The following is a 25,664-nucleotide window of genomic DNA, read 5'->3' on the forward strand; positions in this document are numbered from 1 at the left end:
AATGGGGGTATAAATGGAAACAAAATAGAAAAATATTACAATAAGAATAAAAATAAAAAGCAACAATGAGAATAAAATATAACAGTAAAATAACTGTATAAATTAATAAGAATATAACAAGAGAAACTAGGCAGTAGTGACCAAGAGAGGAGTTGTACAGTCTAATGGCGTGTGGGACAAAGGAGTTTTTTTGGTTTATTAGTCCTGCACTTGGGTTGTAGCAGTCTAGCACTGAACAGGCTCCTCTGGCTACTGATAATGGTATGCAGTGGGTGACTGGCATCATTCATGATGCTCAGTAGTTTTTCCACAGTCCTCTTTTCTGCCACCGTCACTAGTGAGTCAAATTTTATTCCGATCGTAGAACCGGCCCGCCTGATCAGTTTCTCCAGTATGGAGCTGTCCTTCTTAGATGTACTGCCCCCCCACCCCCAGCACACTACGATGCAGTACAGAACACTGGCAACCACAGACTGGTAGTACATGTGCTAAAACCAGGTGCCATGTCGTTTACATAGCAGTGAAACCCGGAAATGGAAGGTTAATCGTGCTTGGAGAGTATTTGTTGATTGCCACAAAATAATACATATACAGTATAGAAAAAAACAGTGACGTGGAGAAGCCACGACGTTGGAAGCACAATGTAACGTGGGACGGCTGTTATATGATTAGATACAATTTGTCTAAAAAAATTAATGAAATTGGAATAGTTTTTTTTGTTTTGGGGTTTTGGGGGGCAGAGCAGGGAGTGTGTTTCGTGTTCTGATGGCTTCAAATATTTTCAATTACCAATGCAGGTAATGGGGATTTGATCTATTCTGCCTATAAAAGCCCTCAAAAAATCATCCAACATTTTTTATATACATGCTGTAAGTATAAAGTATATGTAACGTAGTATCAGGCACATTCTGTCACACCTGGACTTGGATTTGTTTTGCTTCTTCCACGCAAAGGATGATTGGCACAAGCCAGATGAGAATTCAGGTACATATTTGTTTATTTAAACACTATAATAAAAAATAAACAAACTAAGAGCGCTCACAAGGAGGTACAAAACTTGGCTACAAAAATACAAACAGGAAAACAAAAACACTGAATGTGACCGAAACAAGGGGCATGGATAGCAGGGTGCGTAGCAGGTAGTCGTGAAGGCATGAAAGCAAGCACATGCAAACATCCCAGACTGATGGACAGAAAGTAAAATCCTTAAATAGTAGCAGTGGTAATGAGAAACAGGTGTGAGAGCTGAGGGACGGGGCGTGATTAGGATGGCAAGGTGAAAATCAATGGGTTTGCATGGAAACAAACAAAACCAGGAAATGCAAAACGTGTAGCAAGAGTCCAAAAACAAAACAAGACAAAACATAAACCTTGCTTAATAGGCATGACACTGCCCCCCCCATTAAGGAAATATTCCAGATGTCCAAAAAAATAAACTATGATCAAAAGTCATGGGAGGGCGGGAGGGGGACATGGCGGTGGATCGCCAAACCACGTGTCCCCGTATCCATCGGGGCAGAGTCAGGTGGCGGCGACGTGTAGAGCACCGAGGTGGGCGACCCGGGAACGGCCATATCCATGACCCCCTTGGCGTGGCGGACGACCACGTAGAGACCACAACTGTAGCCGACGAGGAGGGCGTGGCGGACGACCACGTAGTGGCCACAACTGTGGCCGACAAGGAGGTCGGCACCCTTGGCGTGGCGACAGCGTTGGCGCTCGGCGTGGACTTGGCGTTGACGCTCGGCGTGGACTTGGCGTTGACTTGGCGTTGGCGCTCGGCGTGGACTTGGGCTTGGCGTTCGGCGTGGATTTGGGCTTGGCGCTCGGCGTGGACTTGGGCTTGGCGCTCGGCGTGGACTTGGGCTTAGCGCTCGACGTGGACTTGGGCTTGGCGGTCGGCTTGGACTTGGGCTTGTCGGTCGGCTTGGACTTGGGCTTGACGGTCGACTTGGACTTGGGCTTGGCCTTGGAGCTCATCGTAGAGCTCCGACTGGCGGCGCTTGGTGTTGTGGAGCTGTGACAGGCGGGGCTTGGCGTCGTGGAGCTGCGACTGGCGGCGCTTGGCGTCGTGGAGCTGCGACTGGCGGCACTTGGCGTCGTGGAGCTGCGACTGGTGGCGCTTGGAGTCGTAGAGCCTCGACTGGCGGCGCTTGGCGTCGTGGAGCTGCGACTGGCGGCGCTTGGCGTCGTGGAGCTGCGACTGGCGGCATTTGGAGTCGTGGTGCAGGCACTGGAATCAAGCCGTGGACGTGGACTTGGTGCTGAACTTAAACTTGGACTTGGTGCAGGACTTGATCTTGGTTGTGGACTTGGCGCTAGCCGTGGAGCAGGTCGTGTCGCTAGCCGTGGACTTGGTCGTGGCGCTAGCCGTGGAGCAGGTCGTGGCATTGATTTCACAAAGCGCAGTACAACTTACGCTACTACCGTCAACAAAAACAACTTTTACTAATTGTGACTACTGTGGGATAAACGATGATCTGAATATACATAGGATGAGCAAACAGCTACAGCTTTAGTTAAACACAAAGTAGCAGTATTGCTAAGTGTTAAAAAAAAGAAAAAGAAGCAAACTACAAACATGATAAAACGGTCACTTACTTAACGGCACAAGATGGCGCCGTCGTGTGTGGCTGGCCGTCTACTGCTCCCAGTCTGCTTTCAGTTTTTGTTGATTTTGTCCTGCTGCGCTAAACAGTTCGAGTCTCTACTGGCGTATGATCACCAAGAATTGTTGGTTTTTCGACCACCTATCAAAAATATTTTTTCCTTTGATTTTGGTGGTCCAAATGAAGTGCCCCCATTGCTGTCAGGTATACCAGCTCACCTCTTCCGGTTTCCAAATCTGAGCTTTCCGCGGAAGCGTCGCCGTGGCATCCATAGTGGCCGGCGGGTAAAGCAGAGAGTACTGTTGGCGTGCTCTTCCAGCGCTGCCCGGACGGGACACAGATTAAGCGGTTCCCTTGTTGCTTTCTGGCCGTCCGTGGATCCATCGGGTTGCCCTCTACCGGAAATTGTCCCCGATGAGAAACGCTACACTCGCCGCACCTGTACAGCTCGGTGCCGCTAACATGGGGTGAATCCTTCAAATTTAAAGTTGCTGTGCCGGGATACCCGGTGTGCTGCGACTCTAGTCTCATCCCCTGTCAGAATTGGTCTGGTAAACGCCAGATCAGTGGCGAACAAAACGTTCCCACTCAGGGATTTTTTCGAGTCACGCTGTCTGGACTTCTTTTGCATTACGGAGACGTGGGTCGGTGCAGGTGAGTCCAGTGTTTTCTCCGAACTTCTGCCGGCAGACTGTTGCTATTTTAACTCTCCTCGTACCTCAGGCCGTGGAGGAGGAACGGCGACACTTTATAAAAATGACTTTAAATGTAAGCAATGCTTACCTTCGTCATTTGTCGCCAGCTTTGAAATGACTTTATGCCCGCCAAAATACATTAAGGACTTCATCAATGACTTTTCTGACTTTTTAGCAGGAATTATGCCCGCTATGATCGTGTCCTCATTGTTGGAGATTTTAATATCCATCTATACTGTCCCGACAAGCCACTGGTGAAGGATTTTCTAAACCTTAAAGACTCTTTTAATTTGACACAGTTTGTGTCTGGCCCCACACACGGACGTGGTCACACGCTTGATCTTGTCCCGTCATATGGTCTACCTGTGTCTAACTTGGACATTTGTGACAATGTGCTGTCAGACCATATGCCTGTCATATTTGAGGCCGGTTTTAAGCGCTTGACAGCTGGAACTGCGCTCCTGCCGTCTCTGTCAAGTTTTTAACCCTTCCACTGCTGGTCAGTTTATTATTGCTTTTAACCAAGGTTTTTTACCCTCAGACTCTGTTTTTTCTGACACTGAGAAACTTAGTGCATTGTTTGACTCCACCTGTGAATCCTAAAGGCCAAAACTAAATCAGAACCCTGGTTTAATGAGAGAACCCGTGCGATCAGACGCGAGTGCCGCAAAGCTGAACGCAGGTGGAAGAAGGACAACCTTCAGGTATCACTCCAGATTTTAAAGGACTGTTGGCATCGATATCAGAGCATAGTAAAAGAGGAAAAAAGAGAACATTTGGCAAACATTATTGCCTCAAATGGTTTTGACCCTCGTGTTTTATTCAAAACCATTGACTCTGTTCTTAATGCCCCTTTAGCCTACATGCTTGGAACCCTCCTCTGAATTGTGCAATGCCTTTTTAGAGTATTTTATTGATGAGATTGCCACAACAAGGGCTCTCATTTCTGTTCCGACTTCTGACCCTTCTGTCCCGTTTAACTACTCTGCTGTTTTTAATCGGTTTGAGCAAGTGACTCTGCAGCAGTTAGAAGAAATAACGATTCATATGAAGCCCTCAGGTTCCCCCCATGATGCTGTCCCTCCTACATTTTTTAAAGAAGTGTTTTCTTGCATTGTGCAGCCTGTTCTTAACATTTTAAATAGCAGTCTGTTTTCTGGTGTAGTTCCTACCAGTTTTAAACACGCCGTGGTTCAACCGCCTTTAAAGAAACCTGGTCTTGACAGTACAGTTTTAGCCCATTTTAGACCCATTTCTAAGCTGCCTTTCCTCTCAAAGATCTTGGAGAAGATTGTTTTTACCCAGTTAATCACTTTTTTAGAGGACTGTGATATTTTAGAAGTCTTTCAATCTGGTTTTAAACCCCTCCATAGTACCGAGTCAGCATTACTAAGAGTTGTTAATGACATCCTGAGAGCAAAAGATTAAGGTGATCATGTGATTTTAGTTTTACTGGATCTAACAGCAGCATTTGATACCATGGACCATAATATTTTAATTAGCCGCCTACAGCATCAAGTGGGCATCTGTGGTACTGCTTTGAGTTGGCTGAAGTCATATTTGACTAACAGGACTTTCTCTGTAAATGTTGCTGGTTTTGAATCCTCTGTTGCGCCATTGACATGTGGGGTCCCAGAAGGCTCAGTTTTAGGACCACTGCTCTTGTCTATTTATTTACTTCCTCTGAGCTCAATCCTCAGAAAGCATGATATTTGTTTTCATTGTTATGCCGATGACACACAGATTTATTTTCCTTTAAAGAGAAATCATGCCTTTTCAATGCAGCCACTACTTGCTTGCCTTGAAGATATCAAGGCCTGGATGGCGGTAAACTTCTTAAATTTTAATGAAAAGAAGACAGAAGTGATAATGTTTGGACCTAGTGGTACCTGTGAGCTCCCCCCTGGGCTTTTGTATCAACAGTGATTTTAAAATTAGACCGCCAGATTGGCACAGTGGTGAAAGCCAGCTTTTTTTTACTTACATCAGCTGGGCAAGGTTAAAAACCTTCTTTCTCGGCAACAGTTTGAGACAGTAATCCATGCCTTCATTACATCTCGGCTGGATTACTGTAACTCTTTGGTATTTTGGTATTAATCAGTCCTCTATCTCACGTCTGCAGCTGGCCCAAAATGCAACTGCCCGACTTTTAACAAACACAAGAAAAAGAGAGCACATTACTCCTGTTTTAGCCTCCCTTCACTGGCTGCCTGTGTCTTTTAGAGTCCATTTTAAAATTATCTTACTTGTTTTTAAGACCTGCCCCACCTTACCTCTCTGAGCTGCTCCACCTCTATGCCCCCACCCGGTCCCTCAGGTCAGCTGATCCTGGAGGTACCCAAATCAAAGCGCGAGCTCAGAGGGGACAGAGCCTTCTCTGTTGCGGGTCCCAAACTCTGGAACGATCTCCCTCTCCATGTGAGACTTTGCACATTAAGCCCATGGTCACCAACCTGGGCTTTTGTATCAACAGTGATTTTAAAATTAGACCGCCAGATTGGCACAGTGGTGAAAGCCAGCTTTTTTTTACTTACATCAGCTGGGCAAGGTTAAAAACCTTCTTTCTCGGCAACAGTTTGAGACAGTAATCCATGCCTTCATTACATCTCGGCTGGATTACTGTAACTCTTTGGTATTTTGGTATTAATCAGTCCTCTATCTCACGTCTGCAGCTGGCCCAAAATGCAACTGCCCGACTTTTAACAAACACAAGAAAAAGAGAGCACATTACTCCTGTTTTAGCCTCCCTTCACTGGCTGCCTGTGTCTTTTAGAGTCCATTTTAAAATTATCTTACTTGTTTTTAAGACCTGCCCCACCTTACCTCTCTGAGCTGCTCCACCTCTATGCCCCCACCCGGTCCCTCAGGTCAGCTGATCCTGGAGGTACCCAAATCAAAGCGCGAGCTCAGAGGGGACAGAGCCTTCTCTGTTGCGGGTCCCAAACTCTGGAACGATCTCCCTCTCCATGTGAGACAGGCCCCTTCTTTGGCTATTTTTAAGACCCTTCTTAAAACCCACTTTTATTCACTGGCTTTTAACCCAGCATGAGACTTTAAACTGTTTTTAACTTTTAACTTTTTTAACTGTTTTTAACTTTTTAACTGCTTTTTATCTAACAATTTTTTCTTAGGGTAATGTTTATTTGCTATTTCAATGTGTTTTTTACTTCTGTTTTAAATTGTATTTTTTAGTCTGTCCTTTGCCTTTATTTCTTTGTGGTGTACAGCCCTTTGTTCTTCAACTGTGGTTGTTTTTAAAGGGCTTTATAAATAATGTTGGTATGGTATGGTACTGTACAATATCCGCTGTACAATATCTAAGAAGGAAACAAAAGACTTGTGTCCCAGTTTAAATGATAACTAATCATAATCCTCACTCCTCGGGTATAAAAATGCTGGGTGAAAACTAGCATCTTGTCACGTAAGCACAATTACAAGGTTTACCAACTTCTCTGTTTATGTCCACAACAAGTGCAAGGCATGATTTTGTATTTGTGCTAGATTTAGCACAAACTTTACCAACTCAGAGGCATTGCAGCAGCTCAGTATGTCAGGAGCTGCAGTACCTACTACCTCCATTATCAAGGGGCCGTGCTGCTAAAGAAATAGTTCCTTGGTGTAAACTCATATAATAACAATGTCGCTACTACTTGGTTAATATGCAGGTCACAGCATGTAAATTTAGTATTTTTAGCAGTTTTTGGATGTTTTTAGATGACCTTATAGGCGGAATAGATGAATACCTTTAGCTACATTGTAAGCTGTGCCGTACTAGCCGTGTTTAAAATTTTGAATGCACAAAAAAGGAAAATATGTGTGGTTTTGTTTCAAGTAAGGATTGATTTAAGAAAGTGCAGTTCCTCTTAAAACACAGCGTGGATTTTTAGTACCGGTTCATGCACCATTTCCTGTACAATTAACAATCAAACAACTTGAAAATAGGAATGGGTATTATTTACATTTTTACCGTTATTAGTACCGAATTAACATGAATATTATATACCATATTATTTGTGTATATATATATATATATATATATATATATATCCATCCATCCATCCATCCATCCATTTTCTACCGCTTATTCCCTTTTGGGGTTGCGGGGGGCGCTGGCGCCTATCTCAGCTACAATTGGGCGGAAGGCGGGGTACACCCTGGACAAGTCGCCATCTTATCGCAGATATATATTTATATATATAGTGTATACATATAAAAGTAGGTATATATATATATATATATATAAATATATATATATATATATATATATATATATATATATATATATATATATATATATATATATATATATATATATATATATATATTAAGGGTGTAACGGTACGTGTATATTTGTATTGAACCGTTTTGGTACGGGGGTGTACCGAACAAGCTAAAGTCTTTACAAGCTGCTTTGCTTCTTTTGCCTTTCTCAGCACCCAGCATTGTCGCACCCACACAACCATCTGATTGGTTTACATACAAAGCAATACCAGCCAATCAGCAGTGCGTATTTAGAGCGCATGGAGTCAATGCTTCGGCGTCGAGCAGACAGGTCTTTAGCAGGGGAGCATAAGGCAGCGTACTCTCCCCCAAATTATAAAAAACACCTCCCTGTCAACTACTACTAACATCACTATGAGCCCGTTGACGTTCTAGAAACTTAAACTTCAGCTCAGCTCGCTCGCAGTCCTGGCTTGAGGTGAAGGCTAATTAGCTTTTAGCGTAACGTTAGCTCATTTTGCTGTGCGTGCGTGTTTTTGTGTGTGTGTGTGTGTGTGTGTGTATGTATGTGTGTGTGTGTGTGTGTGTGTGTGTGTGTTAAGGGCAGCAAAGCCCTCTCTGTCTGTTATTTCACTTGAACTCCATGGTGTTTAGGGACGAATAGTCTCTCCTATTGATATTGTACTATTTTTTCAGCAATAGTTCCATGAATCATTAGTAATGTAGCAGTCTAGTTTTGAATGGCATGTTGACAAAAATATAACATTTACAAAATAAAAATCAACTACAAGCTTCCCAAATGCTGTAATAAATTAAACATGATGAGTTGACTTGAAACTGTTTAATGTTACACTTTTTATATGTAGAAGAAAAGATGTGTCATTTTATTTAATCCAAGCAACAACTTGAGGCAGTTTAATGTGAATTAACATGGGCAGAATTATTATAGTGTTCCCAATGTTAAGAGGATAAAGCCATTGTTTACAAATTTGGTGAATAAATAACCCCAAAAATTTACATTTTGTTGTTTTTTTACTGTGACCTCTAAACCGAGGTACGTACCGAACAGACATTTTTGTGTACCGTTACACCCCTAGTATATATATCTATATCTATCTATATATATATCTATATATATATCTATGTATCTATATATATATATATATATATATATATATAGATATATATATAGATTTATAGATATATATATATATATATATATATATAGATATATATAGATAGATATAGATATATATAGATATATGTAAAGATATATATAGATATATCTATCTATATATATATATATATATATATATATAGATAGATATAGATATATATATCTTTATTGACAGCCTCCACCTTCCACAAAGGAAACATAATTACTCAGATTAAGTATATGAAAAACAAAGTCAGTCATAATTGTAAACAAAGGCCAGAGGGGCCAGGAAAGGGCGAGGAAATCGTGCCGAAGTCTAGGACTAGTGTAAAAAACAACAACACTAAGACTCTTTACAGTATACAATATATACTTTAAAGATGATATTCTGAAATGTGAAACCATCTAATGTGGAGCTAATGTTTTCACATACAATACTGTATTTTAACATGTTTGATGACGTGTTTAATGTCTAAGGTGTTGTGTTGACTTGTTCTGCTTTCAGACTGGGAGGCTCGGATTGACAGTCATGGAAGAATTTTTTTTGTTGACCATGTGAACAGAACCACCACATGGCAGCGACCCACTGGACCTCCTGCACAACAGGGCATGACCCGGTCTAACTCTATTCAGCAAATGGAACAACTCAACCGCAGGTTAAACACTCAATGAAACACTTAATGAAACATTCGATAAAACATTGATATAACACTTGATGGAACCCTCCATGAAACAATCCATGAAAAGCTCCATTAACACATGATGATACAGTCGATGAATTACTCGATGAAACACTTGAATTACTACTCCATGAAATAATTAATGAAACACTTGATGTAACATTTCACAAAATACTCCATGATAAACTTGGTTAAACATTTCATTTAACACCTATTAATGAAACACTTGATGAAACACTTGATTAAATATTTTATAGAACACTTGATGAAACACTAAATAAAACACTCCGCGGAACAATCTATGAAACACTTGTGGAAACAGTCGATGAAACAATTGACACACCACTTAATGACACACTTGATGAAACACTCAATGAAACATCTCACAAAGCACTTCATAAACACTTAATTAAACATCCATCCATCCATTTTCTACCGCTTATTCCCCTTTGAGGTCGCGCGGGATGGGGGGGTGCCTATCTCAGCTACGATCGGACGGAAGGCGGTGTACACCCTGGACAAGTCGCCACCTCATCGCTGGGCCAACACAGATAGATAGACAACATTCTTAAATAAACATTTTAATTTTAATTAAACACTCAATGCAATACTTGACTAAACATTTTATGAAACAGTTGATGAAACACTTGCTGTATCACTTGATATAACACTTGATGAAACACTCGATAAACCTCAGGATTAAATACTTAATGAAACACTTGACAAAACACTCGATGAAACATTTGTTATAACACTAGATGAAACACCTGATATTAACACTTGATGAAACACTAAGTGAAACATTTGATGTAACACTTGATTAAACTCTATGTAAACCACTTGATATAACACTGCATTAAATTCTTGATAAAACAGAAATTAAACACTTGTTAAAACACTTGATAAAACACTTGATGCAATACTTGACATAACTATCAATATAACACTTTATGAAACAATTATTGAAACACTTGACGTAACAGTCAATGAAGCACTTGACGTAACAGTCACTGAAGCACTTGACATAACTCTTAATACACCACTTTCAAAGTTAAATCAATCAATGTTTATTTATATTGCCGTTAATCACAAATGTCTTAAAGGGGAACATTATCACCAAACCTATGCAAGCGTCAATCTATACCTTGATCTTGCAGAAAAAAGACCATGTATTTTTTAACCGATTTCCGAACTCTAAATGGGTGAATTTTCTGTTTATCGGTCTTTTAGCGATGACTTCAGAACGTGACGTCACCGAGGTAATACACCCGCCATTTTCATTTTCACAAACACCGGGTCTCAGCTCTGTTATTTTCCGTTTTTTCGACTATTTTTTGGAACCTTGGAGACATCATGCCTTGTTGGTGTGTTGTCGGAGGGTGTAACAACACTAACAGGGAGGGATTCAAGTTGCACCACTGGCAAAAAATCTTCCGCCAGACCCCCATTGAATTTGCCAGAGTGTCTGCACATTTTACCGGCGATGCTAAGACAGACATGGCACATAGATGTATGGATAACCTGCAGATGCATTTGCAACGATTAAGTCAACGAAATCACAAAGGTGAGTTTTGTTGATGTTGTTGACTTATGTGCTAATCAGACATATTTGGTCACGGCAAGACTGCCGTGACCAAATCGATGCTAACATGCTATTTACGCTAGCTGTATGTACATTTGAAACTAGATACCCACATTTAATTTGAAACAAACACTTACCAATCGACGGATTTAAGTTGCTCCAGTGTCACAAGATGCGAAAGTCCTGATCGTTTGGTCCGCACATTTTACCGGCGATGCTACAAAGGCAGCCATGCTATGGGCCACTTCATTTGGTACACCCATGCTATGGCCGAATAGCGTCAATAGCTATTCGCTCAATAGCTTCAATTTCTTCTTCAATTTCGTTTTCGCTATCTACCTCCATACTCCGACCATCTGTTTCAATACATGCGTAATCTGTTGAATCGCTAAAGCCGCTGAAATCCGAGTCTGAATCCGAGCTAATGTCGCTATATCTTGCTGTGGTAACCGCCATGTTGTTTGTATTGGCAGCCCTGTATGACGTCACAGGGAAATGGACAGTCACATCGCAAATAGCGAAAATCAAGAAAAGCTTTTTTTTAGGGATACTCCGGGAGGTGTAACATTTTGAAAAAAAACTTCGAAAAATAAAACAAGCCACTGGGAACTGATTTTTATTGTTTTTAACCCTTTTGAAATTGGCTAGAGTATATATATGAGTTTTGGAGACTTGAATGCCTTTTGAGGTAGCATCTCTAACTGTTACCAGTAGGGCATTCCATAGTACTGGAGCCTGAATAGAAAACACTCTATCGCTCGCAGACTTTTTTGGGGCTTTGGGAATTACTAATAAGCTGGAGTTGTTAGAACACATTTTTCTTGCTGGAACATATGGTACAATACAATCAGCAAGATAGGATGGAGCTACAAACCCTGTTTCCATATGAGTTGGGAAATTGTGTTAGATGTAAATATAAATGGAATACAATGATTTGCAAATCCTTTTCAACCCATATTCAATTGAATGCACTACAAAGACAAGATATTTGATGTTCAAACTCATAAACTTTATTTTTTTTTGCAAATAATAATTAACTTAGAATTTCATGGCTGCAACATGTGCCAAAGTAGTTGGGAAAGGACATGTTCACCTTTTCTTTTAACAACACTTAATAAACGTTTGGGAACTGAGGAAACTAATTGTTGAAGCTTTGAAAGTGGAATTCTTTCCCGTTCTTGTTTTATGTAGAGCTTCAGTCGTTCAACAGTCAGGGGTCTGCACTGTCGTATTTTACGCTTCATAATGCGCCACACATTTTCGATGGGAGACAGGTCTGGACTGCAGGCGGGCCAGGAAAGTACCCGCACTCTTTTTTTCCCAAAGCCACGCTGTTGTAACACGTGCTGAATGTTCCTTGGCATTGTTTTACTGAAATAAGCAGGGGCGTCCATGAAAAAGACGGTGCTTAGATGGTAGCATATGTTGTTCCAAAACCTGTATTTACCTTTCAGCATTAATGGTGCCTTCACAGATGTGTAAGTTACCCATGCCTTGGGCACTAAAGGACTCCCATACCATCACCGATGCTGGCTTTTGATCTTTGCGTCGATCACAGTCTGGATGGTTCGCTTCCCCTTTGGTCCGGATGACACAATGTCGAATATTTCCCCCAAAAATTTGAAATGTTGACTCGTCAGACCACAGAACACTGTTCCACTTTGCATCAGTCCATCTTAGATGGTCTCGGGACCAGAGAAGCCGGTGACGTTGCTGGATGTTGTTGATAAATGGCTTTCGCTTTGCATAGTAGAGCTTTAACTTGCACTTTGTAGCGACAAACTGTATTTAGTGACAGTGGTTTTCTGAAGTGTTCCTGAGCTCATGTGGGGATATCCTTTAAAGATTGATGGCGGTTTTTCACACAGTGCCGTCTGAGGGATCGAAGGTCACGGTCATTCAATGTTGGTTTCCGGCCATGCCGCCTACGTGGAGTGATTTTTCCAGATTCTCTGAACCTTTTGATGATATTATGGACCGTAGATGTTCAAATCCCTACATTTCTTGCAATTGCCCTTTGTGGAACGATGTTCTTAAACTGTTTGACTATTTGCTCACGCATTCGTGGACAAAGGGGTGTACCTCGCCCCATCCTTTCTTGTGAAAGACTGAGCATTTTTTAGGAAGCTGTTTTTATACCCAATCATGGCACCCACCTGTTCGCAATTAGCCTGCACAACTGTGGGATGTTCCAAATAAGTGTTTGATGAGCATTCCTCAACTTTATCAGTATTTATTGCCACCTTTCCTAACTTCTTTGTCATGTGTTACTGGCATCAAATTATAAAGTTAATGATTATTTAAAAAAAAAAAAAAAAAAAAAAAGGTTAATCAGTTTGAACATCAAATATGTTGTATTTGTAGCATATTCAACTAAATATGGGTTGAAAATTATTTGTAAATCATTGTATTCCGTTTATATTTACATCTCGCACAATTTCCCAACTCATATGGAAACGGGGTTTGTAGACTGTTTAGTATTTTATACGTAAGTAGTAAAACCTTAAAGGCGCATTTTAAGTACACAGGAAGCCAGTGCAGGTGAGCCAGTATAGATGTAATATGATCAAACTTTCTTGTTCTTGTCAAAAGTTTAGCAGCCAACTGTAGAAATAGGGAGCTTTTGAAATAATATGTTACAGTAATAAAGACAAGACGTAACAAATGCATGAATAATGATCTCAGAGTCGGTGGTGGACAAAATGTGACGAACTTTAGTGATATCACGGAGATGACAGAAGGCTGTTCTAGTAACATGTGTGACTCAAACGAGAGAGTTGGGTTGAAAATAATTCCGAGATTCTTTAAAGTTAAAAGTTAAAGTACCAATGATTGTCACACACACACTAGGTGTGGCAAAATTATTCTCTGCATTTGACCCATCACCCTTGATCACCCGCTGGGAGGTGAGGGGAGCAGTGGGCAGCAGTGGTGCCGCGCCCGGGAATTATTTATGTTGATTTAACCCCCAATTCCAACCCTTGATGGTGAGTGCCAAGCAGGGAGGTGATGGGTCCCAATTTTTTATAATCTTTGGTATGAACTCCCAACCTACCGATCTCAGGGCAGACACTCTAACCACTAGGCCACTGAGTAGTTACCGTGCTGCTTTGTATAATTTTTTTTGTTGTCAAATGTTAAGGTGGTATTATTAAAAAGGTGTTGGTGTCTTGCAGGACCAATAATCAACATTTCCGTTTTCTTACCATTAAGGTGCAAATAGTTGCTGGACATTCAATGTTTGATTTCATTTAGACACACCTCTATGTGACAATGATCTGGCGTGTTGGTCAGCTTTAGGGGCATGTAGTGTTGGGTGTCATCAGCATAACAGTGAAAGCTAACACTGTATTTGCGAAAAGAGTGCATGGCCAAGAACCAAAGCCTGTGGAACTCAGCGCGTTACCCTAACATACTCCAAGGTCACATTTTTATGGGAGTAAGATAGGAGTTAAACCAAGAAAAGGCTAAAACTGACATATCAATGTGTTTTGATACATTCTAATAAAATGTTTTGCTCGACAGTATTGAAAGCAGCGCTAAGATCAAGTAGCAGCAACATGGATGACGCGTCACCGTCTGTAGTTAGAAATAGATTATTAGTCACTTTTGCGAAGTCTGTCTCGGTAGCGTGATTTAACCTGAAACGGGACTGAAAGGGTTCACAGAGATTGTTAGACGGTTAGTGTTCATTTAGCTAATGTGCAACAATTTTTTCGAGGATTTTCAAGACAAAGGGAAGGTCAGAATCAAAGTTAGGTTTTTTACCAGAGAATGAATAGCCGTTGTTTTGAATGCGAGGGGAACAGCACCAGAGGAAAGTGATAAGTTAATAATTTAATATATATTTTTTTCCAAATATTTGTATTGAATTTTGCAGACAGTACAGTGTGATAAAACATGGTAACAGCAAATTGAAGTATCTGCACATTTTACAATAAACATAGTAAACTCCACCCCTTACAGTACCCACCCACTCAGTTCCCAAAGTAATTGTCACCTAGTGCCCTCAATAAAAATAGACACACATGAATATATGTAACCATAAGTTCAATTTAACAAAATATATTGAAATAAGTAAAATAATAGATAAGGTAAAATAAACAAATAAAACAAAACATAAGATATACAGTAAAGTATAACGTAAAAATAAATAAACACAGGGAATGGGGTTGGGGGGGTCTTCAGCGGTCAACTCTGTCTAAGCTCTATTATTCGAATCGCTTGGGGTGATGTCAAGCTTTTCCCTAATAAGGTCCAAGTTTTATGGAAAGATGACACAGATCCTTTCTGTGAGAACCGAAGCTTCTCTAATTCTCAGGGGTGGCATGGCGTAGTGGGTACAGCGGCCGTGCCAGAAACCTGAGGGTTGCAGGTTCGCTTCCCACCTATTGACATCCAAATCGCTGCCGTTGTGTCCTTGGGCAGGACACTTCACCCTTGCCCCGGTGCCGCTCACATTGGTGAATGAATGATTGGTGGTGGTCGGAGGGGCAGTAGGCGCAAACTGGCAGCCACGCTTCCGTCAGTCTACCCCAGGGCAGCTGTGGCTACAGATGTAGCTTACCACCACCAGGTGTGAATGAATGATGGGTTCCAACTTCTCTGTGAGCGCTTTGAGTATCTAATAATAGAAAAGCGCGATATAAATCTAATCCATTATAATTGCAGACACCGTAAGACATCTTATATCCAACTGTTATGGCTCGGCGGAGACACAAGCTTCCATTTAAAAATAATTGTACGCCTAGCCAGCTGAGTCATAAACGCAATGACATGACGAGCGATAGTGTCAAAAATAGCAGACCAAAAAGTAGAAAGTTTTGGGCAGGTCCAGGACATATGCAAATGGTCAGCTGGAGATTGTCTACAGCGGTTGTAAGCGTTGCTGTGGTTGGGTATATTTTAGCCAGTCTAGCATTGGTGAAATGTGCTTTATGCAGTACCTTACACTGTATTAGGCCATGCCTGGCACATATAAATGATGAGTGTACCAGCCTCAGAGCCACTCTCCACTGGTATAGGTGGCCCAAGGTCATGCTCCCAGGATTCTCTGGCAAGTGAAGTGTTAGGTGGATTTAGAAGGCCAATTTCATTATATATAGCAGATATCAAACGTCGTTGGACAGAGTCAAAGGAGAGAAACCGATGGATTTCAGCTTCTGGGGGGCAGTTGGGAAAATGAGGAAATTGTTTTTTGATAAAATGCCTTGCTTGGAGGTATCGAAAGAAATGAGTATTAGGCAGATTGTATCTTGTTGACAGAGAGGTGAAGGAGGAGATAACCCCACCGTGGTACAGATCATTGAGAATTTTAAGGCCGTTAGTCAACCAGACGCGGAACACGGGATTGGAGCGGGCAGAGAGAAAGGTGGGATTGTTCAAAATTGGAGCATTAATGGAAGCCTTGTGTAAGCCGTGATGTTTTCTAAATCGGGTCCAAATTTTAATGATATTTTTAACAACTGGGTTTAGAGAGGTCTCCAATAGACATAAGGGTAGTTGTGAGTAAATCACTGCGTGCAGGGAACCATTAGACGATGCCACCTCTATGTGTGCCCAAGGTGGACATGCGGCTGGGGAGTCGCAGCGGACCCAGTACAGAAGTTTGTTAATATTGCAGGCCCAGAAATAATTTCTAAAGTTTGGAAGTGCTAGACCATCTTCTGCCCTAGGTAGCTGTAGTATGGGTTTCCTAAGGTGGGCTGGCCTGTTTTGGCAAACGAAAGCAAGAAGTTGTTGATCAAGGCCTACACAAAATGATTTGTTGAGACATAGAGGGATGTGTTGGAAGAGATATAGAAATTTTGGAAGTAAAATAATTTTTATGAGGTTAATGCGGCCAACCAGGGACAAGGGGAGGGCAGCCCACCTGGACAAGTCCGATTTACATTTTCCAACAGTGCCTGAAAGTTTTTACGGAACAGCTCTGCAGGAGAATTTGACACAAACACACCCAAATATTTAAATCCATCTTCTGCAATTTTGAAGGGGAATTGTGAGCAAGGGAGTGACCTTGCCAAATTGTTCACAGAAAATAGTTAGCTTTTCTGAAAATTCTGTTTGTACCCTGACAAACGACCAAACTGATCTAGAATCGACAGTATATGGGGAAGCGAGGACGAAGGGTCTGAAACGAACAATAGAAGATCATCGGCATATAGGGAGAGTTTTTGGACCCGACCGAAACGAGTGATACCCTTTAATTCCTCCCAATTCTTAAGCCAAATGGCAAGCAGTTCATTGGCTATATTAAACAGCAAGGGTGAAAGCGGACAACCCTGCCGGGTCCCACGCTGGAGAGGAAAGTAAGCTGAACGGATGCCATCAGTATGTACGGAGGCAAGTGGAGTTTCGTACAGGACTCTAATCTAAGAAATACATTTTGAATCAAAACCAAATTTCTCCATAATAAAAAATAAGTAGCCCCATTACACCCTATCGAACGCCTTCTCCGCATCCAGCGCCACCACAACCTCTGGAGTGTCAGATGGTGGAGAGAGAACTATATTTAACAATCTTCTGGTATTAAAGAACGGATGCCTCACCAGCGTGAAACCTGTCTGACCAGCCGAAATTATTGAGGGCATCACGGCTTGGAGACGTAGACAGAGAACTTTCGCCAGAATCTTGCAGTCCACGTTCAAAAGTGAGATCGGTCTGTAGTTACCGCAGGAAGTAGCATCCCTGTCTTTCTTAAGAAGTAATGAAATGGAAGCTTCTGACAGAGTCCTTGGTAAACAGCCGGCGCTGAAGGAGTCATTGAACATCCCTGCTAAAATGGGGGCTATCAGTAGTGAGTAAGCCTTGTAAAATTCAACAGTGAAGCCGTCAGAGCCAGGCGACTTTCTATTTTGCATAGACCGAATCGCCTCCTGTATCTCTGACGAAGAAACTGGTCTACCCAGCTCCCTGGCAATGTTTACATCAATGAGCGGGTATGTTAATGAATCGAGTGGGTTGGGGAAAATCGCGGGGACAGGAGGGCACTCAGAAGTGTATAATTTAGTGTAAAATTCGGAAAAACACCTATTAATGTCCACTGGGTCGGAAGTATAACTACCATCGGGTAGTCTAATTTTGGGAATCGACCGCGATGCGTTGAACCAAAAGTCGGCCGGCCTTGTCTCCATGTTCATAGAAGCATTGTTTGGATTGTCGCAGTTGTCTCTCTTCTATGTGCGTCATAAGCAAGTTATGTTCCGAATGTAGCAAAATACTTTTCTTGTACAAAGTTGGAGATGGACAAACTATCGAGGTCAAAAAGTTCTTTAGCAATTGCCGTCAGCCTAACCCTCTCAGTCCTCCTCATCCTTGAAATATAGGATATCACCTGTCCTTGGATAGTAGCCTTAAGTGCTTCCCACAAAGTGCTATTCGTAATGTCAGTGGTGTCATTAAACTCAGTATAGGTACGAATTTCTGTTTCAACAAAATCTTTGAACTTATTATCTGAAAGCAAGTGAGAACTGAACCTCCACATTGTGCGGCCGGTTACACCTTGTGGAAATTTAATGTCGACTGAGATTGGTCAGAGACGGCTATCGGGTGATAGTCGCATGCGTTGACACAATGCAAGAGATTGTTATCTATTAAAAAGAAATCAATACAGGAGAACAAATGATGAACGTGCGTAAAGAATGAAAATGCGTTCCCATGCAGGTTCCAGAATCTCCAGGGATCCAAAAGTCCTACTTGGTCTGCATAAGTTGACACAGCCTTTGCTGCTTTGGATAGTGTGTTTTGGGTATGGGAGGATCGGTCAAGAATTGCATCCTGGACTAAGTTAAAGTCCCCGCCTATGATTATGCGGTGGCGATCTACGTTGGGGATCCTAGCAAAACGTCTTGTGAAAAAAGTGTAATCATCCCAGTTAGGTGCATACACAGAGACTAAAATCACCGGTGTGTTCTGTAACGTGCCCAAAACCACAACATAGCGACCGTCATTATCTTCTATAATGTCTGCTGGCTCAAACATTACGCGCTTATGGATGATTATGGCTGAACCCCTAGCCATAGCAGAAAATTTGGAGTGGAATAAATGGCTCATCCAAGACCTCTTAATATGGAGAATTTCTGATGTCTTTAGGTGTGTTTTTTGCAGAAACATAATGTCCCCTTTAAGGTGTTGCAGCCGAGTTAAGACCTTACCAATTTTGACAGCGTTGTTCATGCCTTTGACGTTCCAAGAGATGATACGCACTCCGCCACTCGTCATCATACCAGCATCCGCCATCTAATAGACCCCAACAGTAAATCTGTGTGACACGCCTTAGACCCCACGGGGAGGGACGAGAGGGAGAGAGGGAAGGTATAACAACGAAACAGAAAAAGAAAAAAGTTGTGCAAAACACCAAGGTAAAAAAAATAAAGGAATAATAACACATTTCAACAAACCCCAACAGATTAGAGTGCAATTACCCTTATTACCCACCCTAAATAAGAACCTTATTTGAGCTCTCTTGCTCTTGCTTAGCCTTACTTGACCAGATAGATAGATAGATAGATAGATAGATAGATAGATAGATAGATAGATGGATACTACTTTATTGATTCCTTCAGGAAAGTTCCTTCAGGAAAATAAAAATTCCAGCAGCAGTGTACAGAGTTGAGATCAATAAAAAAAAAGTAAAAAGTAAATAATGGGGGTTTAAATGGAAACAAAATAGAGAAATATTACAATAAGAATAAAAAATAAAAAGCAACAATGGGAATAAAAATACAACAGTAAAATAAGACTATAACAAAAGAAAGTATGCAATTGTGACCATGTCATGAAAACGCACTGCACTGTTATTGTTTTGCATCCCCTGTCATCCTTGTACCCCCCACCCCCGCCCCAGAGAGGAGTTGTACAGTCTAACGACGTGTGGGACAAGGGAGTTTTTGGGATGAAGCAGTCTAGCATTGAACAGGCTCCTTTGGCTACTGATAACGCTATGCAGAGGGTAACTGGCATCATCCAGGATGCTCACTAGTTTGTCAACAATCCTCTTCTCTGCCACCGTCACCAGTGAGTCCAGTTTCATTCCGATTGTAGAACCGGCCCGCCTGATCAGTTTCTCAAGTCTGGAGCTGTCCAGTTAATGCTAACTTCTGGAGTCTCCTTCCTTATAGTGACAGTAATCAACTCCATAAGGTGAAATAAGAATTAAAGTGAGCTTCGGCTCGCGAGACACAGCCCAACCTGAATGTATAATAATATAGGAAATATTAGACTGACGTAAACAAACAAGGCACATAAGCAGCGTTGGCTCAACACCAAAATGTACAGCGCACCAAGAGTTTTAGTGATATATTTTGGACCAAGGAGTGCCTCATAACGTACATACGAATGACTAGATCAAATTAAAACAAATTAGGATGGCACCAGTCTTCAATAGAACCCTCAAACTGATGTAAATAATTGGGGTTAAACGTGATCAAAAAGTGTCATAAATAGCTTGGCCCCTCAGACAAAAAAAGAGAAGGAATGCCCGGTAGAGAACGAAACAAACGCACAAAACAGAAATAGTCACGACAGTCCATGTTGGGAATTATGATGGAAATTATGTGACCACCGTTGGCCAGTGTGTCAATTGCAACACTCAAATATTGCTTCCTGTTATGAGCACACTTCTAAAGTGGCTGTCAAAGTTAATGGGAGAAAAACAAACAAAGGCCCACAGTGAGTGCAAAGTTGTCAAAAGTCAGGCCTCTGAAGAGTTGAACTTAAAGTGTTTATTCCCGGAGCTGCACAGTCAAGGTGCAAATTGTTGCCATGTCCAGCCGTTTTGTAGGGGTAAATAGTCGGCCAAGCCATCAGGTATCTTGTGTGCGGACTGATGTCAAGAAGTTATTGGCCTCTGTAACCGATCCGAATCTTTTCTTACCACCATCCTTCGTTACTATAACGATAATGCTGGTCTTAGGCCCATTTGGTAAAGCTTCGACATCACATCGCGGTATTTTTGGCGTTGTTCCACCACTTCAGGTGCGTAGTCCTTGTAGATGGCGACGGGTTGCCCTCGGTATTATAGCTTGCCTCTCCTGGCCCTGGCCTGGCGGATAATTCTCTCCTTAACCTGGTACTTGTGTAGCCGTATCAGAACGGGCCTCGGTCCCTGGTCTGGCTTCGGCTTGCTAGCGAGTGTCCGATGGGCCCGGTCGCACTCCGGCGGTGACTCAAAGAAATCCTCGTCAAATATCTCCTTCAGTAGCTCCGCAAAAAATGTAGTTGGACGTGGCCCCTCCACGGAATCCGGTATGCCGACCACTCAAATGTTATTCCGCCGACTCCGGGATTCGAGGTCCCTAACTTTAGCCCGTAGCTTAGCTTCGATCTCCATTAGCTTAGCACATGTTGCTTCCAATGCTAACAGGCGTTCGTCTTGCACGGTAGCATTTTCCTCAAGTGAAATAATTTTCTGAGAGTGTTCAGAGACCTTGGTGTGTACATTGTCAATCTTCGTCTCGAGTGAAGAAATAGCTGTCCTGAAGTCCGCGGAGAGGGCCTGGCGGTGGTTTTACACAAGACTAGCTATAGCCAACATGTTGACTTCGCCGGCACTCCCGTCGGAGGAGTTAGGTCCGGCTCCGGTATCTCTGGCGCTGCGCTTCGTCGAGTGAGTTGGCATTTCTTGTCGGTTGCAACTCTGGAGTAATATAATCAGTCCACAGCATACAGCTTATAATACTCCAGCACTGACTGGAGGGCAAGGCAGGTCTAAATAGCACCCAGCTGATTGACACTAGGTGTGGCCAGGTGCCAATCAGCCGCAGCTGAAGGGAAACAGCACTCAGGTAGACAAGCAGGAAACTGAACAAAAATAAGAGAGCTGACAGGAAATAAAACAAACAGAGGAAAAACTAAAACATAACCAAACTGTCAGTGACAACCCTGACAATATCTGCGTTAGTAGAACCCAGTTGGAGCTGGGACGGGTTATCTTTAATCTCCTTTCAAATGTGCTTATTTTTTTTAGTAACCAATTTCATTAAGTTTTTATCCGAGTGGGTGGAGCTACTGAAAGAAGTCCCACATTTTTAAGATTTTTTTTTTTTGAGGCGGATAAGGGTGGAGTAATTAATTTTAGCTAAGTTAAGAGTGTGTTTATAAGTTATTAAACTATTACTCCATGCTTAATTGAAAACCTTTGGTTTAGTTGCATGCCATTTGCATTCCAGCATTCTACATGATAGTTTGAGAGGTCTGGTTTCTTCTGTGAGTTTGGGGTACGCCTTTTATGTGCCTTTTTTTTTTAGTTTTAGAGGTGCTATACGCTCAATGGCATTGTGCAGAGCATTGTTAAAGTTGTTTGTGAGGTTATTGATAGACCCCACATAATTTGCGAATGTTGCCATTACCGCTGGCAGTCGGCCAGCAAGAGTCTTTGTTGTAGCAGAATTAATGTAATGGCTGCTAAAGCACTGGTTATTAATAGCTTGTTGACATTGACTCATCCATCCATCCATCCATCCATCATCTTCCGCTTATCCGAGGTCGGGTCGCGGGGGCAACAGCCTAAGCAGGGAAACCCAGACTTCCCTCTCCCCAGCCACTTCGTCTAGCTCTTCCTGGGGGATCCCGAGGCGTTCCCAGGCCAGCCGGGAGACATAGTCTTCCCAACGTGAGCTGGGTCTTCCCCGTGGCCTCCTACCGGTTGGACGTGCCCTAAACACCTCCCTAGGGAGGCGTTCGGGTGGCATCCTGACCAGATGCCCGAACCACCTCATCTGGCTCCTCTCAATGTGAAGGAGCAGCGGCTTTACTTTGAGTTCCTCCCGGATGGCAGAGCTTCTCACCCTATCTCTAAGGGAGAGCCCCGCCACACGGCGGAGGAAACTCATTTCGGCCGCTTGTACCCGTGATCTTATCCTTTCGGTCACGACCCAAAGCTCATGACCATAGGTGAGGATGGGAACCTAGATCGACCGGTAAATTGAGAGCTTTGCCTTCCGGCTCAGCTCCTTCTTCACCACAACGGATCGGTACAACGTCCGCATTACTGAAGACGCCGCGCCGATCCGCCTGTCGATCTCACGATCCACTCTTCCCTCACTCGTGAACAAGACTCCTAGGTACTTGAACTCCTCCACTTGGGGCAGGGTCTCCTCCCCAACCCGGAAATGGCATTCCACCCTTTTCCGGGCGAGAACCATGGACTCGGACTTGGAGGTGCTGATTCTCATTCCGGTCACTTCACACTCGGCTGCGAATCGATCCAGCGAGAGCTGAAGATCCCGGTCAGATGAAGCCATCAGGACCACATCATCTGCAAAAAGCAGAGACCTAATCCTGCGGTTACCAAACCGGAACCCCTCCACACCTTGACTGCGCCTAGAAATTCTGTCCATAAAAGTTATGAACAGAATCGGTGACAAAGGACAGCCTTGGCGGAGTCCAACCCTCACTGGAAATGTGTTCGACTTACTGCCGGCAATGCGGACCAAGCTCTGGCACTGATCGTACAGGGAGCGGACCGCCACAATAAGACAGTCCGATACCCCATACTCTCTGAGCACTCCCCACAGGACTTCCCGAAGGACACGGTCGAATGCCTTCTCCAAGTCCATAAAGCACATGTAGACTGGTTGGGCAAACTCCCATGCACCCTCAAGAACCCTGCCGAGAGTATAGAGCTGGTCCACAGTTCCACGACCAGGACGAAAACCACACTGTTCCTCCTGAATCCGAGGTTCGACTATCCGGCGTAGCCTCCTCTCCAGTACACCTGAATAAACCTTACCGGGAAGGCTGAGGAGTGTGATCCCACGATAGTTGGAACACACCCTCCGGTCCCCCTTCTTAAAGAGAGGAACCACCACCCCGGTCTGCCAATCCAGAGGTACCGCCCCCGATGTCCACGCGATGCTGCAGAGTCTTGTCAACCAAGACAGCCCCACAGCATCCAGAGCCTTAAGGAATTCCGGGCGGATCTCGTCCACCCCTGGGGCCTTGCCACCGAGGAGCTTTTTAACTACCTCAGCGACCTCAGCCCCAGAAATAGGAGAGTCCACCACAGATTCCCAGGAAGACGTGTTGGTGGGATTGAGGAGGTCTTCGAAGTATTCCTTCCACCTATCCACAACATCCGCAGTTGAGGTCAGCATACACGGTGTTGATAGTGCACTGCTTCCCCTTCCTGAGGCGGTGGAGGGTGGTCCAGAATCGCTTCGAAGCCGTCCGGAAGTCGTTTTCCATGGCTTTCCCGAACTCCTCCCATGTCCGAGTTTTTGCCTCCGCGACCGCTGAAGCTGCACACCGCTTGGCCTGTCGGTACCTGTCCACTGCCTCCGGAGTCCTATGAGCCAAAAGGACCCGATAGGACTCCTTCTTCAGCTTGACGGCATCCCTCACCGCTGGTGTCCACCAAGGGGTTTTAGGATTGCCTCCCCGACAGGCACCAACTACCTTGCGGCCACAGCTCCGATCAGCCGCCTCGACAATAGAGGTGCAGAACATGGTCCACTCGGACTCAATGTCCAGCACCTCCCTCGTGACATGTTCAAACTTCTTCCGGAGGTGGGAATTGAAACTTTGTCTGACAGGAGACTCTGCCAGACGTTCCCAGCAGACCCTCACAATGCGTTTGGGCCTGCCAGGTCTGTCCAGCATCCTCCCCCACCATCGCAGCCAACTCCCCACCAGGTGGTGATCGGTAGAAAGCTCCGCCCCTCTCTTCACCCGAGTGTCCAAAACATAAGGCCGCAAATCCGATGACACAACTACAAAGTCGATCATGGAACTGCGGCCTAGGGTGTCCTGTTGCCAATTGCACATATGGACACCCTTATGTTTGAACATGGTGTTTGTTATGGACAAACTGTGACGAGCACAAAAGTCCAATAACAAAACACCACTCGGGTTCAGATCCGGGCGGCCATTCTTCCCAATCACGCCTCTCCAGGTTTCACTGTCGTTGCCAACGTGAGCGTTGAAGTCTCCCAGTAGGACAAGGGAATCACCCAGGGGAGCACTTTCCAGTACTCCCTCGAGTGTTCCCAAAAAGGGTGGGTACTCTGAACTGCTGTTTGGTGCGTAAGCACAAACAACAGTCAGGACCCGTCCCCCCACCCGAAGGCGGAGGGATGCTACCCTTTCGTCCACCGGGTTGAACTCCAACGTACATGCTTTGAGCCGGGGAGAAACAAGAATTGCCACCCCAGCCCGTCGCCTCTCACTGCCGGCAACGCCAGAGTGGAAGAGGGTCCAATCCCTCTCGAGAGAAGTGGTTCCAGAGCCCTTGCTGTGCGTCGAAGTGAGTCCAACTATACCCAGCCGGAATTTCTCGACTTCGCGCACTAGCTCAGGCTCTTTCCCCCCCAGTGTAGTGGCGTTCCACGTCCCAAGAGCTAGCTTCTGTAGCCGAGGATCGGACCGCCAAGTGCCCTGCCTTCGGCCGCCGCCCAGCTCACATTGCACCCGACCTCTATGGCCCCTGCTATGGGTGGTGAGCCCATTGGAGGGGTGACCCACGTTGCCTCTTCGGGCTGTGCCCGGCCGGGCCCCATGGTAACAGGCCCGGCCACCAGGCGCTCGCCATCGTGCCCCACCTCTGGGCCTGGCTCCAGAGGGGGGCCCCGGTGACCCGCATCCGGGCGAGGGAAATCTGGGTCCATGCTTTTTCTTCTTCATAAAGGTCTTCGAGCTGCTCTTTGTCTGATCCCTCACCTAGAACCTGTTTGCCTTGGGAGACCCTACCATGCCCCCGGACAACATAGCTCCTAGGATCATTGG

General features: G+C 43.9%; 1 protein-coding gene across 4 annotated transcripts in view; it reads left to right on the forward strand.

Annotated features, from left to right (window-relative positions):
* hecw2a (HECT, C2 and WW domain containing E3 ubiquitin protein ligase 2a) overlaps positions 1-25,664 on the forward strand; it is a 263,018-nt gene that overhangs the window by 85,649 nt on the left and 151,705 nt on the right. For all 4 annotated transcript variants that reach the window (XM_061918718.1, XM_061918719.1, XM_061918721.1 and 1 more), the window contains one exon: positions 9,187-9,337. In XM_061918718.1, the coding sequence (XP_061774702.1) occupies positions 9,187-9,337 (151 nt within the window). The remainder of the gene's footprint in view (positions 1-9,186; positions 9,338-25,664) is intronic.

This window comes from Nerophis ophidion, linkage group LG13, assembly GCF_033978795.1.
Source record: "Nerophis ophidion isolate RoL-2023_Sa linkage group LG13, RoL_Noph_v1.0, whole genome shotgun sequence".
Lineage (NCBI taxonomy): Eukaryota > Metazoa > Chordata > Actinopteri > Syngnathiformes > Syngnathidae > Nerophis > Nerophis ophidion.